We start from the raw sequence: 13,672 nt of genomic DNA, 5'->3' as shown, positions 1-13,672 counted from the left end.
CTCCAAGGGTTACTCTTAAGTGGTCCTACACAATAAAACTATTTAATCATATAGCAGTAAGTCGCAGACTCGCGTACAAGCATATCTTCGAACCCACACTCTTAACACTGGATATGACTCGCCCAAATTTAAAAAATTCATTCTACCAACTAGGGACGGACCTAGGATTTGATTATCAGGGGCCTAAATAAATAAATTAATAAATAAATAAAGATGGAAAGACAAGTAAGGTTAGATTTAAAACATAATATGTTCGATTACTTTCAATTTTAGCCAAAAAATCAATATAAGTTATTACATTACTCTCTCTACTTTTCTACACATCTTTCCATAAAAAAAACTAAGTAATTACTAAAATAGTATATTCCCAAACGAGACTGCGTATACACGTTATCAAAATATATGTAACATAACCATAACAAATTTTAATTTTTTTACCAAATAGTTCATAACATTTTGCACAACAATGGTTCGTAATATTTACACTATATCATTCATAATATAATAACAATAATTCGTGACTTTTACTATAATTCATAATTGTCACTTTAGAAATACCCACTATTAGGGCCGGGCTCGAAACCCGTCCACGGCTCGAGGTGGGCCCGACCCGGTTAGGCCCGGGCCTAAGCCATTATTTTGAAGCCGGACCCACTTAGCCCAAGCCGTCGGCTTGCTCAAGGCCTACTCAAAGTCCGACCTAAGGTCCGGCCCGCCCAGGGCATAGTGTTATTTTTAGTAGAAAATAGTAAAATCTTGATAGGGGAAAAAAAATATTCAGGTTTGACCCGTCCATAACCCGAATACATATGGACATGGATATAATTTTCCGACCCGACCCGACCCAAATTTTGACAGAAACCCAGATGACCCAACATGGGCCATGCCCAATTTACCCACTATAAATTCAACTTCACCATGAAATAATACTACAAATATTTTAACTTTTCATTGCAAAAATTTATATAACATTGTAGTATTATATTATAAAGAGAAGTTAAAAAAAAAATTAAAAACATGAGAATTAAATGAGAGAGGAGCTCACGTAAGAGAAGAAGTTGCAAAAAAAAATTAAAAACATGAGAATGAAATGAGAGAGGAGCCCACGTACGAGAAGTAGTTGGAAAAAAATTAAAAATATGTGAATGAAATGAGAGGAGCCCACGTACGAAAAGCAGTTGAGATGTTGAACCAATTCTATGCATAACAACATATACTGTAACCGGAATAAAGTAACTGTAGACCTCCGTCCTTGCTATACCACATGCACTGTAACCAGAATAACTACCAAGCCTAGGCCTTGGGTTCTAGGCATTTCTAGCAGATTGGCTTTGAATAAAGTCTCCGACCTCCGCAATTAGGTACCAAAGCTGGGGCAATTCAGGAAAGATATAGAAGCCATGGATGGCGTTTGGATACTCAATCAACTTCACTTCCTTCCCTGATTTCTTCAACCCCTCAACGTACCTCCTCTGCCAGTCCTGTAACGGATCACCACCACCAATCACCACCAACGTCGCCGGAAACTTCACCGCCGCCGACACATCACCACCACTCACCGCCTCATGGTTTCTGTCCGATCCTATTGGCAAAAACAACCTCCACATCCAGTCTGTACGTTTCACATTCAGAAATGGAGCTCTACTGAGCCGGAGTTCCGATTCACTGCGCTCTTCTCCACCGAAGAACGGCTGTATCTCTACCAAACCAATAATATTCAGCTTCTCAAACTCGTGTCGGCCGTATCTGACGGCCACGTGGTGGGCTATGTTGCCGCCGGAGCTGTCGCCGGCAAGAAAACAACGGTTGAGATCAATGTTGGAGGGTAATACAGCGTAGTTATGGGCGTCGATGAATTTGAGGGTTGCAAAACCGTCGTCGTATTGGGAAGGGTAGCGGTGGTTGGGGGCGAGGCGGTAGTTGACGGAGGCGACGGTGACTTGGAGATGAGCGGCGAGGTTGCGGCAGAAAAGGTCGTAGGTTTTGGAATTGGCGGCGGAGGAGAGGAATCCGCCGCCGTGGAAGTAGATGAGTAGAGGGAGGAGGGTGGTGGTGGAGGAGGAGGGGGAGGAGGAGGAGGAGGAGGAGGAGGGGAGGTAGAGGCGGAACCAGAGATTGCCGGAAGGGTCGACGGTGATGTCGGAGGAGGAGACTCCATTGATGGGTTTGGAGGAGGGTGGAGATTTGGGTTCAAGGATGCGGACGAAGCGGAGGATGCGGTGGGAGAGACGACTGGCGTCGAGTGCGAAAGAGCCCAAGTGGACCACTAGGCGGGTCTTCCATGGAAGCTCAGCAGCAACAGCAGCACCACATGAACTCTGTTTAACGTCCATTCCTCAATTCTGTCTTTTCGTCACAATAACGGAAACTTATTTTTTTATATGTGACCACTACCAGAAGAAGACCGGCAAATTCCTCCTTAATTTTTTTGAATTTTTGGGTAAAAATTTCCTCCTTAATTATACATGGTTGGAATAGGATCTAAAATCCGAATTGATGACATGTTTATTTTATGAGAAATGTTAGTGATCATGAAAAAAATTTCATGAAAATGATCATAAAATATTTGTGATCCTTAGATTACCTTGATTAGTGTGTGGTGTTTTATTCTAAGTACAATCCAAAGGTCACAAATCTTTCATGATCATTTTTATGAAAACGTAACATTACTGTTATTTTATTAAATATTTTATATATTTTATTCATAAAAAAATTAAAGTGATGTCACCATTGACCACCACCAGAAGAACAAGCTGGCAAATTCAAAGTAAAGGTCAATTATATACAGGAATGGTCACTTCCTTATTTATTATTATTTTTTTTTATCCATAATGATAATATGAACAGTTTATCTCGTAGTAAAAATTATTTATATAAAACATTAATTTCAACACATATTGGTAAGTAAATAAACAAATCACATTATGTTTTATAGAACAGATGATTATAGTTGTCGTCTATTTAAAAAATAAGATTAATTTATGCATATGTCTAGTGACATTTGATGAAAATTAATTTTTTTTTGTAAATTTAATCTTTGTTGTTGCACTTATGAAATAAATAGTTTAAATCATTGTTATAAACCCGTGATAAGACCCATAAAATAGAGTATAAAGTGATATAATAGATAGTGGTATAGAAATGAGTCATTCTCATTAGAAAAATGCCAGAGGCCTCAAAATTTCTATCAAATGTTTTACCAAATATGTAAGACCCCACACTTATGTGGGACTCATCTCATGTAAGATATTTAGTAAAACATTTGGTAGAAATTTTAATATCCCTAGTATTACTCTTCTCATTATACATTGGCTCTTCCGCGGCTCAGCATAACTTTCGTATTGTAGGCTCACTCACAGGAGCATTGTGTTCTCATGTTATTTATTTGTAGGAGTGGGGTTGGACGACATGTGGACCTTATCACGGGTTTTAGTTTTATTATCTGAACCGTTTATGCTTTGGGACATTTTGTGTAAATCATCCATAAAAAAAATAAAAATAAAGACAAGATTAGGAATTAGTTAAAATGATTAAAAAGTCAAAAAAACTACTAGCCAACTATTATTTTTATTTTTTTACATGTCTTTTTATAAAAAAAACGAAAAAGTCAACTAAAAGAACTAGTTCTCAAAACAACCCTAAGTCAATATGATATTCGTAATTATATAATTTTATCATATTTGTTTGCGAGACAATATATGATCTATTTATTTTCAAAATCATTCTTATCATTCATTTTTTTTAAAATAAATGTGATAAAACTATGTGTTTCCTATATTGGATCGACTTGATTTTTGTTTTGAAAGATCTAAACAAGGACTTAAAAAATAAACAGCTCAGATGATTGAAACGAAACTCGTGATTTACCTCATGAACCCGAACAATGACGTCCAACTTTATATATATATATATATATTTAAATGTAGGAAATTCTACAATACAGTCTTAAAAAAAGGGGTGTATCTATGTTCTTATTATAATTTTTTGTTATAATCTATTATGTGGTAGTTATGATTTAATTGTGATCTACTGTAATTATTTTTTATGATTGAAGAGGTTTTATACTATGTTTCAAGTGATATTTAGTTATGAATTATTGTGGTCCCTTTGAAGATTTGTTTATGATACACAATAATATAAATATCACAAAGGAACAGCTTCTTTCCAATGAATTTTTCAACTGGAGCTTTTGGGCCTCTGTAGGCCCACTACGAAACCTATATCGATGATTGAACCGTTCAATACATAGGGCTCGTTGAGTACTTAATTCTTGTAAAAGATCATATTGATTAGATATTAATAAGTACTTGATCAGATCACATTTGTGCCAATAATTTATTTTTAAAATCATAATTATCGTTGGTACAAATTTAATCTGATTAAGTGATTATCGATATCCGATAAATATAATTTTTTCTAGAAATAAAGTATTCAATGGGATCTACGATATGAATTCCATAACGAGCAACAAAACCTAACATGTTATAATCTGATTTTAAATTGAAAAAAAAATGCCTAAGCACTATCACAAAATCTCATAAATTACTTATGATACACTTTTTTTTAGAAGTGTATTGTAAAATCACTTAACAAATGAGGACAACAAAATGGGGTATCAATGGTGCTATCAAATGTTGTCCCTTTTTTTTTTTTCCAGACAAGTACTAGAAGAAGGCCTACAAATGCGAATTAAAGGTCAATTATACATGAAAAGGCCTGCAAATGCAAATTAAAGGTCAATTATGGCATACTATTTTTTTTTAAGACCCGTCTCTTCCAAGCAATAATGCACTACTAGAAAAAACACTTTTTGTGACGAACATGTTTGGTCGCGAAAAGTACCATATTTGGTCGCTAAAACCTTTTCGCGACCAAAATATGTTGGTCGCGAGTTGGTCGCTAAAGCCTCGTCACAGATAGTTTTTTGCGACCAAAAAAGCCTTTGGTCGCTAAAAGTGACCATTCGCGACCAACTTTTTTGGTCGCGAAAAGTCCAATTCATATTAGCCAAAAGTAAACTTTTAGCGACCAAAGATAAGTTGGTCGCCAACAGTCAGCGCCTTGACCCCAAAAGAATAATTCTTTTGTGCTCCCTGGGACTTGAATTCCTGACCAAGGAGTCATCATGCACCCAATCCACTCTGCCACTCTGCCAATAACATACTTCTTGTTCATATTTGACAAAAAAAATATATAACCCATAAAAATTGGGTTTTATATTATTTTATAAAACTTTTAATGCCTAAATAGAAAAATAGCATGTAATTACTGTAGTATCATTTTTTAAAAAAATTTATCCCGCCATAACTTTCCGCGACCAACTTTTTTTTTGGTCATCAAAGGGTAATCTTCCACGACAAAAAAAGCCTATGGTCGCCAATAGTAGACTTTTCGCGACCAACTTTTTTTTTTGGTCGCTAAAAGGTGATCTTCCGCGACCCAAAAAGCCTTTGGTCGCCAATAGCATACTTTCCGCGACCAACTTTTTTTTTTGGTCGTTAAAGGGTAATCTTCCGTGACCAAAAAAGCCTTTGGTCGCCAATAGTATACTTTCCGCGACCAACTTTTTTTTTTGGTCGCCAAAGGGTATACTTTCCGTAACCAACTTTTTTTTTGGTCGCCAAAAGGTGATCTTCCGCGACCAAAAAAGCCTTTGGTCGCCAATAGTAATATACTTTCCGCGACAAACTTTTTTTTTTGGTCGTCAAAAGGTGATTTTCCACGACCAAAAAATTGTGGTCGCCAAAAGTTAAATTTTAGTCGCAGAAAGTGGACTATTTGCGACAAAAAAAAATAGGTGGTCGCCAAAAGTGTTTTTTCTTGTAGTGATGGAAAGTGAAATTTTTATATGTGACCATTATCATCAGAAGACCGTCTAACCCGAATTAAAGGTTAATTATGGGGGAATTACGTGTGTGGTGGGAGAACGAAAAAAAATTACGCGTCATAACTTTTATTTGCATCTTATTATAGATACATTTACACTTCATTTGTTTGTAATTTTTTTTCCCTATTCTCCTACTTGTATATAATTCCTTCTTAATTATACATGAAATAGGATCTAAAATCTAAATTGGAGGGTATTGTTCAAGCCTGTGAACTTATTACGGGTTTTGTTTTAATAATTTCAACAATTTATTTTATCAAATATTTTGTATATTGCATTCATTAAAAAAGTTAAAAGTGATGTCACGACTCACCACCACCAGAAGAACAAGCCAACAAATTCAAATAAAAGGTCAATTATATATGGGAATGGTTACTTCCTTATTTATTCATATATATATATATATATATTTACCTATAATAATGATATCACTACAATAAATTATACTTTTAGCGACTAAATTTTTGATCGTCAAAGATTTTTGCCGACTAAAATTCTTGATCGCCCGTTTGGTCGTTAACTAATTTTCGGCAAAAGAATTGGTGGCTAATTTTTTTTTAGTTGCCGAAACTCACCTATTGGCAACTAAAATTTTATTCGCCCAAAAGAAAATATTTAGTCTCCAAAAAAAATATTTTTCATCTAGATTTTTTTAGCTACCAATTTTTTAGTCGCTCAAAATGTGACACTTCTTTTTGGCTACTAATTTTTGTCCCTAAAAATGTGGCACTCCTGTTTGGCTACCAATTTTTTAGTTGCTAAAATCATGGTGCTCCTTTTTAGCTACTAATTTTTTAGTCGCCAAAAACTTTCATTTTTTTTTTTTTTTGAGTACTAACTGTTTAGTCGCCAACAAGTTTCCTTTTTATTTTTTGGCTACTAAATGTTTAGTCGCCAAAGGCTCTATTTATTAATCTTTTTTTAAAATGCACAAATTGAATATTTTTCATTAATTTCAAAATTATATGCATTCCATTATCAATGCAACATGTAACCTGTACATATTTAGAATAATACATCTATCAATTATAATCTAAATCCATTATCAATAATACCCATTTCATTATCAACTATCCAAAAACATTAACTTGCAACATCTTATTCCAAATATCAAATAAATTCATACCAACCAAGTATAATTCATCTAAATTAAATATTACATACAAAAACACCGAATTTCCAAAACAGATGATTGTACAAAAATAAATGTCTTCTATATACAGAACAAATGCTCTTTGCACACAAAAATAAATATTCAATAAAATTGATATTTCAAATTATAACAATCAATGTTAAAATAGCTACGTGCTTCAATGCAATAATCATGCATCATGTAAGAATATAATCAAGCAGCCTAATTAATATTGTTGCTTCCATTATATCAACTGAGGGTTTGATATATTTACACACAAACACATATAATAAAGCTTGACTTTCAAATGGGAGGTGCAGAGATGACTCGTATTTGCCTTATTTCTTAAATATTGGAAAGAGACTTCAATTGGAATATTTAAAAATAAGTTGCTTCAGCTATACTTTCCACTTGCTCAATTAAAACATCAAAAAACAAAACAAACAAACAAACAAATGCTCCACATCAGCTTTATAACTGAAATTTGGGTGACAAGTGAAAGCATGAGAAAACACCAAGTTCAGAGAGAAAGAAAAGAAACCACCAAGGCAAGAGAGTAAAAGTAAGTGAATTATAAGGTGGAATTTGGCCAATTTTGAATGCATAAATTCTCCAACATGCTTAAAAACCAAATTTAAGATATAATTTGCCAACCAATATAAAATTGAAGGCACCAGTAAGAAGAATTCACCTCACATGCAAATTTCCAAAGATAACCAATAAATTTCAACTCTTTTGAACATATGGCAAACCAATATTGTAAAGGTATCAATAAAAATAAAATAAAAAATAAAAAAAGAGCACCCAAATTCCTTTTGATGTAGACTTAATATGAACAATATCCAGAGCTTCCTGAAGAGTGAAAAAAGACACAATGACGTTCATATATAAGTCAACTTCTCTGTGTTACAAAGCAACAAATTGAAACGAATAAATTGCATCATTCCTTTTCTTTAAGCTAATTATATTCTTAAACCAATCTCCAGAACCCATTACTGATTAAATTGCAGAATTAACTTAATAAACCCTTGTAGAAAATTCTATAAGAGTTCTATAATAGTAGTAGTAAGGTACAATTCTTTCTTCTAATTGAATTATTTGTCAAACTAGAGTTCAATTTCTTCTTTTTTTGTCATTCAAAGGAAGAACCAAGCTAACATTCAAAGGTAGTGAAATTTTGAGCCCTCTAGTCGCTAGGGTCAGGTATGTGCCTCCCGTTTCACCATTCTACTCGATCAAGGTTCATAGCTTTAGTTAAACCACATGTCACCATTTATTTTCCATCTATCTCAAACCAGTTTAGTTTTGGCTTGTCTTTCCTTGCCATTTATTACCATCAATATGAACAATGTCACTTTTCCATATGGATATAGTTATTGGTTATTGGTCTTCCTTGCACATGGTCAAACCATCATAGTCAATATTCTCCCATTGTGTCACAACCATCTTAGCATTTTTTTTTTATTTTGCCACACAAGTATCTGAATAGTCACATTCTAGCCACCTTTCATTTCTCAAATATGTTGTGCCCAAAAGAGTCTTACAACTATCTTATATGTAATATATTTTCCAACTTCATAAGTATGGATTAACCACATCAGTCATCAAAAGCATAATATTCTAGAATGATACATGTATGATGTAACATTTCAAACATATGTTGGCAGACAATCCACCTTGCAGATTGCCATATGCCAACCTCTCTCAAGTCCAATGTTAGTCAACAACCAAAGCAAGCCTCTTAACATCGGCTCAAGCTCATCAAGATAAATCAACACCTTGAGGCTCTAGTTCGTATGGTTTATCAGATCCTATTGAACAAGGAAAAGCTTCTATACCATAATTAGTTAGTTATTGGGCATCCTTACAATATATTTTGAGTGTTGAAATATGACTATTTAGCAGAACATCTGGGCTCAGTACAACATTTGTAACAATTAGTCTTGAGTTAATTGTGTTGGAACAATCTTCTGTGTAAATAAAATAAATTGAAACTAATTCTAACAAAATAAAATAAAACTTACATAATTTATTTTGTCGAACCAAAGAAAAATAAAAGACCAAGTCGAGTATGTGACATTTTGTCCTTAAGACAGATTTGCCCTGCTACGGTGCTTATAGTTATGTGGCGTCTATCTCCCAGGATACAATGATCTTAACCAATTTGTAGTAGCACTCCAAAACAAATTGTTCGGCGAACCAAACCTGTGTTCTAACTCTTTGAAATTTATTCTAAAAACTAATATAAAAAATAATGCACCAAAGATAAAAGTTGGACAACACAAAGGAACTTTTCAGACTCATTTTCGGATGCCTTAAACACTGCTAGAATGTTGGTATTTATAGGCAAAACTGCTGTCTGAACAGGTACTAAAATTTGAATGAACAGATGTGAATTCAAATGAACAGGTGCAAACAGGAACTGAACAGATAACTGCTGTAGTTGCTGAACCTGTCTGGGCAGTTTTTCAATTTTGAATCTGTCCGAAATTAAACCTGTTCGGGTTCAATAGATAAGACCTGTTTGGACTGGTTTAATAGTTGTAGAATTTATTTGAAAGAGGCACAATATTATGAACAAAATTTTTGAATTTCAAATTCAAATTTGAAATTAAATTCCCACAATAATTTTGAAATAAATTCAAAAGAATTTTGTCCAAAAAAAATTAAAGTTAGAACCGAACCACAACCCACACCTGCGCCCGGCATGGCACGGCCGAACGGGCGGCAGCGGCGGCGCGTGTGCTTGTGTGGTGGTTTGGGCTAAGGTTCACTTTGTCCATAACTCCTCCCTTCTACAAACTTGGGGTATCTCTTGGGGCCTAACCCAAGTGTTGTAGTTTAGAACTTATATACACAAAAAAGCTCTCTTAAAGTTTCAATGTGGGAAAACCCATTTCAAGGAAACCCACATTTCATTTTTTAAATGTCCATTCCACGAACTCGAAAACAACGTCATGTTCCCATTCACTCATAAATGGTTTTGACGAACCATCTTCACCGCGTGACTTGCCACGCGGCAAGGAACACTTTACCTCTTCGGACCCATCCCAAAAGACGTTTGGAGCCCACTCAATTTTGGGCTCAAAGATGGACCAAACTAAGCCTTATAAAACTAATTTTCCAACAATCCCCTACATGAATGGAATTTGACAGAGAGAAAATGCAACAACATGATCTAATTACAGAGAGTACAGAAATTGGAAATATTTTGCAAAGGATATGTAGCTTTTGGCTTTGAACCTTCTCATGTGAGACATTATCGGATTTACTAGCTAACCAGTGAATATGATGTCTTGAACTGCTCAGCCGTTTGTGTAAACCAAGACAATAGAACTCACACAGTATATTCCCAAACATAGTTTAGTTCTCACTATTGTGTTCATTTTGGCCCTGAACAACCTGGTCTTTCATGAGTGCTCTAGAGAATTGTAGCCCTTCACAAATCTCATAGAACCAGCCCAATTCACACTCATATATGTGATTCTTATGAAATGTATCCTGCTATACTCCACTAGGTTTATCTAGATATAAGAATCATTAAAATTTTACTTAACCTAAAACGCTGCAGACATCACTATTTCATCATAGAAATGGGTAGGAGTTAGACTTCCCAGTGATCCTTCTGAGTCGATCACAACTTGGTTGTCCCTTTGAACCTAGATCATGGGATCTCCAGTCAACTAGGTTGGGTTGCCGTTGTGGTAACTCTTATTTCATAAGCTTTAGTCCCATTCCCCTCGATGAATTCTCAACTAACTCTCTTGTTAACCCTTTGATTAGTGGATCCGCTATGTTGTCTTTAGACTTCATATATTCAATGGAAATAATTCCATTAGAGAGAAGTTGTCTCACGGTGTTATGTCGACGACGAATGTGTCGTGACTTACCGTTATACATATGACTCTGTGCTCTACCTATTGCTGATTGACTATCACAATGTATGCATATAGTAGGCACCAGTTTTGGTCATATTGGAATACCTTCAAGGATGTGGCAAAGCCATTCTGCTTCTTCCCCAGCTTTATCCAACACTATGAATTCAGATTACATAGTAGACCTGGCAATGCAAGTCTGTTTGGAAGATTTCCAAGATACAACCGCTCCACCAAGAGTAAAAACATACCCACTGGTAGACTTTGAGTCTTTAGTATCCGATATCCAGTTTGCATCACGGTAACCTCCAAGTACTGCTGAATAACTGGTATAATTCAGCCTAATGCTACGAGTAAATCGGAGATATCTTAGAACCCTTATAATTGCTTTCCAGTGTTCTACTCCTGGATTACTCATATATCTACTTAATTTACTTACTGCGTAAGCTATATCTGGGCGAGTGCAGTTCATCAAGTACATTAAGCTTCCAATAATTTGGGCATACTCTAATTGAGAAATACTTTCCTGTACATTCTTAGATAAAAACAAATTAACATCTACAGGTGTTCTAGCAAGATGATCATCATCTTTGCTGAATTTGTCAAGTATTTTCTCAATGTAATGAAATTGTGACAAAGCATAACCTTCTGATGTTTTGGTAATTTTTATACCAAGAATTACATCAGCAATGTCCATGTCTTTCATGTCAAAATGTTTATTCAACATTTTCTTGGTAGTTTTAATCATATCATTATTACTACCTATGATGAGCATATCATCTACATAAAGACATACAATGACATAACCTTTGTCTGTGTTTTTAATATGAACACATTTGTCACACTCATTAATTTTAAAACCATTTGACATCATTGCCTTGTCAAATTTTTCATGCCATTGCTTTGGCGCTTGTTTTAAACCATATAATGATTTAACCAATTTACACACTTTCTTTTCTTTTCCTGGAATAGAAAAACTTTCTGGTTGTTCCATGTAAATTTCTTTATTTAACCACCATTTAAAAAAGCGGTTTTCACATCTATTTGATGAATTTCTAGATTGTATAGAGATGCAATGGCAATTAGCATTCGAATGAATGTTATTCTAGTAATCGGTGAGTATGTGTCAAAGTAATCAAGACCTTCTTTTTGTCTAAAACCTTTGACCACAAGTCTTGTCTTGTATTTGTCAATTGATCCATCAGCTTTCATTTTTCTTTTGAAAATCCACTTGTACCCAAGAGGTTTACAACATGGTGGAAAATCCACCAATTCCCAGGTGTGATTATGCAAGATGGATTCAACATCACTATTGACAGCTTCTTTCCATAAAGGAGCTTCAGGACTGGACATAGCCTCTTTAAAAGTTAAAGGCTCATTTTCTAACAAATATGTTAGAAATTCTGGACGAAAAGATTTTGAGGTTCTAGCACGTTTACTGCGCCTAAGTTTCTCTTCTTCATTTTGATCTAGCTTTTGCTCTTGATCATGTTCATGTTCTTGATCCTGACTAGTAATAGCATCATGAGATCTTTTATTACTACTAGTCTCTTGTCCAGTCTTATTTGGAAATACATGTTCAAAGAATAATGCATTCTGAGACTCAATAATGGTATTTATATGCATTTCGGTATGTTCTGATTTATGAATTAAAAATCGATATGCACTATTATTCTTAGCATAACCAATGAAAATGCAATCAATGGTCTTAGGACTTATCTTAGTCTTTTTAGGACTAGGAACAACCACTTTAGCCAAACACCTCCACACTTTTAAGTATTTGTAGGATGATACTCTACCATGTCACATTTCATAAGGTGTTTGATTCACTTTCTTTCGGGGTACTTTATTAAGTATATAATTAGCAGAAAGTATTGCTTCCCCCCACAAGTTCTGAGGTAATTTAGAACTTATTAACATGGCATTCATTATTTCTTTTAAAGTCCTATTTTTCCTTTCGGCAATTCCATTTTGCTGAGGTGAGTGAGGAGCGGTGGTTTGATGAATTATTTCATGTTCTTTACAAAACTCACCAAAAGGTGATTCATATTTACCACCTCTATCACTTTTAGTTTTTTGATTTTCTTACCAAGTTGATTTTCAACTTCTTTCTTATATTGAATGAAAGTTTCCAAAGTTTCATCCTTAGTTCGAATTAAATAAACATAACTACATCTAGTATAGTCATCTATAAAAGTGATAAAATATTTTTTCCCACCTCTAGTTTGAATTGATTTAAAATCACAAATGTCACTATGAATTAATTTAAGTGGTTCTGTACTTCTTTCAATTGAATGAAAAGGAGTTTTGGATAATTGTGCCTCAATGCAAATTTCACATTTATAATTTGAATCAATGTCAAATTTAGGTATTCCATATTAATTAATCTACGTAAAGATCCATAATTAACATGTCCTAATCTACCATGTCATAAATTTGAAGACTCAAGCAAGTAAGAAGAAGATGTATTTTTATTAATGACTGAGGGTACAACGACCGTTACATTCATCTTGAAAAGGTCATCAGACTTGTAACCTTTTCCTACATACATCCCATTCTTGGTAAGTACAAATTTATCTCTCTCAAACACTAGCCTAAACCCATTCTTACTCAACAAAGATCCGGAAACAAGATTCTTGCAAATGTCCGATACATGCAGCACATTGTTGAGAGTGAGTTCCTTTCCAGATGTCATCTTAAGTACAATCTTTCCTTGTCCTTTAACTTTGGAAGTTGAGGAGTTGCCCATAAAAAGTTGTTCACCATTGTCCACTGTAG

At 34.5% G+C, this 13,672-nt stretch overlaps 1 protein-coding gene across 1 annotated transcript; it reads right to left on the bottom strand.

Moving 5' to 3' along the window:
* Positions 1-1,001: 1,001 nt before the first annotated feature.
* Positions 1,002-2,478, bottom strand: LOC114316987 (putative carboxylesterase 18). The gene has a single exon (XM_028263695.2). The coding sequence runs from the start codon at positions 2,331-2,333 to the stop codon at positions 1,308-1,310; it is 1,026 nt and encodes a 341-aa protein (XP_028119496.2). The 5' UTR covers positions 2,334-2,478; the 3' UTR covers positions 1,002-1,307.
* Between the last annotated feature and the right edge of the window lie 11,194 nt (positions 2,479-13,672).

Source organism: Camellia sinensis, chromosome 5, assembly GCF_055761805.1.
Source record: "Camellia sinensis isolate YWXY chromosome 5, ASM5576180v1, whole genome shotgun sequence".
Classification (NCBI taxonomy): Eukaryota; Viridiplantae; Streptophyta; class Magnoliopsida; order Ericales; family Theaceae; genus Camellia; species Camellia sinensis.
The sequence above is the reverse complement of the archived record's forward strand: the minus strand, read 5'-3'. Positions and strand labels throughout refer to the sequence as shown.

What these genes read in the sequence shown, in the direction of transcription:
- LOC114316987 (XM_028263695.2), bottom strand. Translation starts at nt 2,333, where the DNA reads ATGGACGTTAAACAGAGTTCATGTGGTGCTGCTGTTGCTGCTGAGCTT.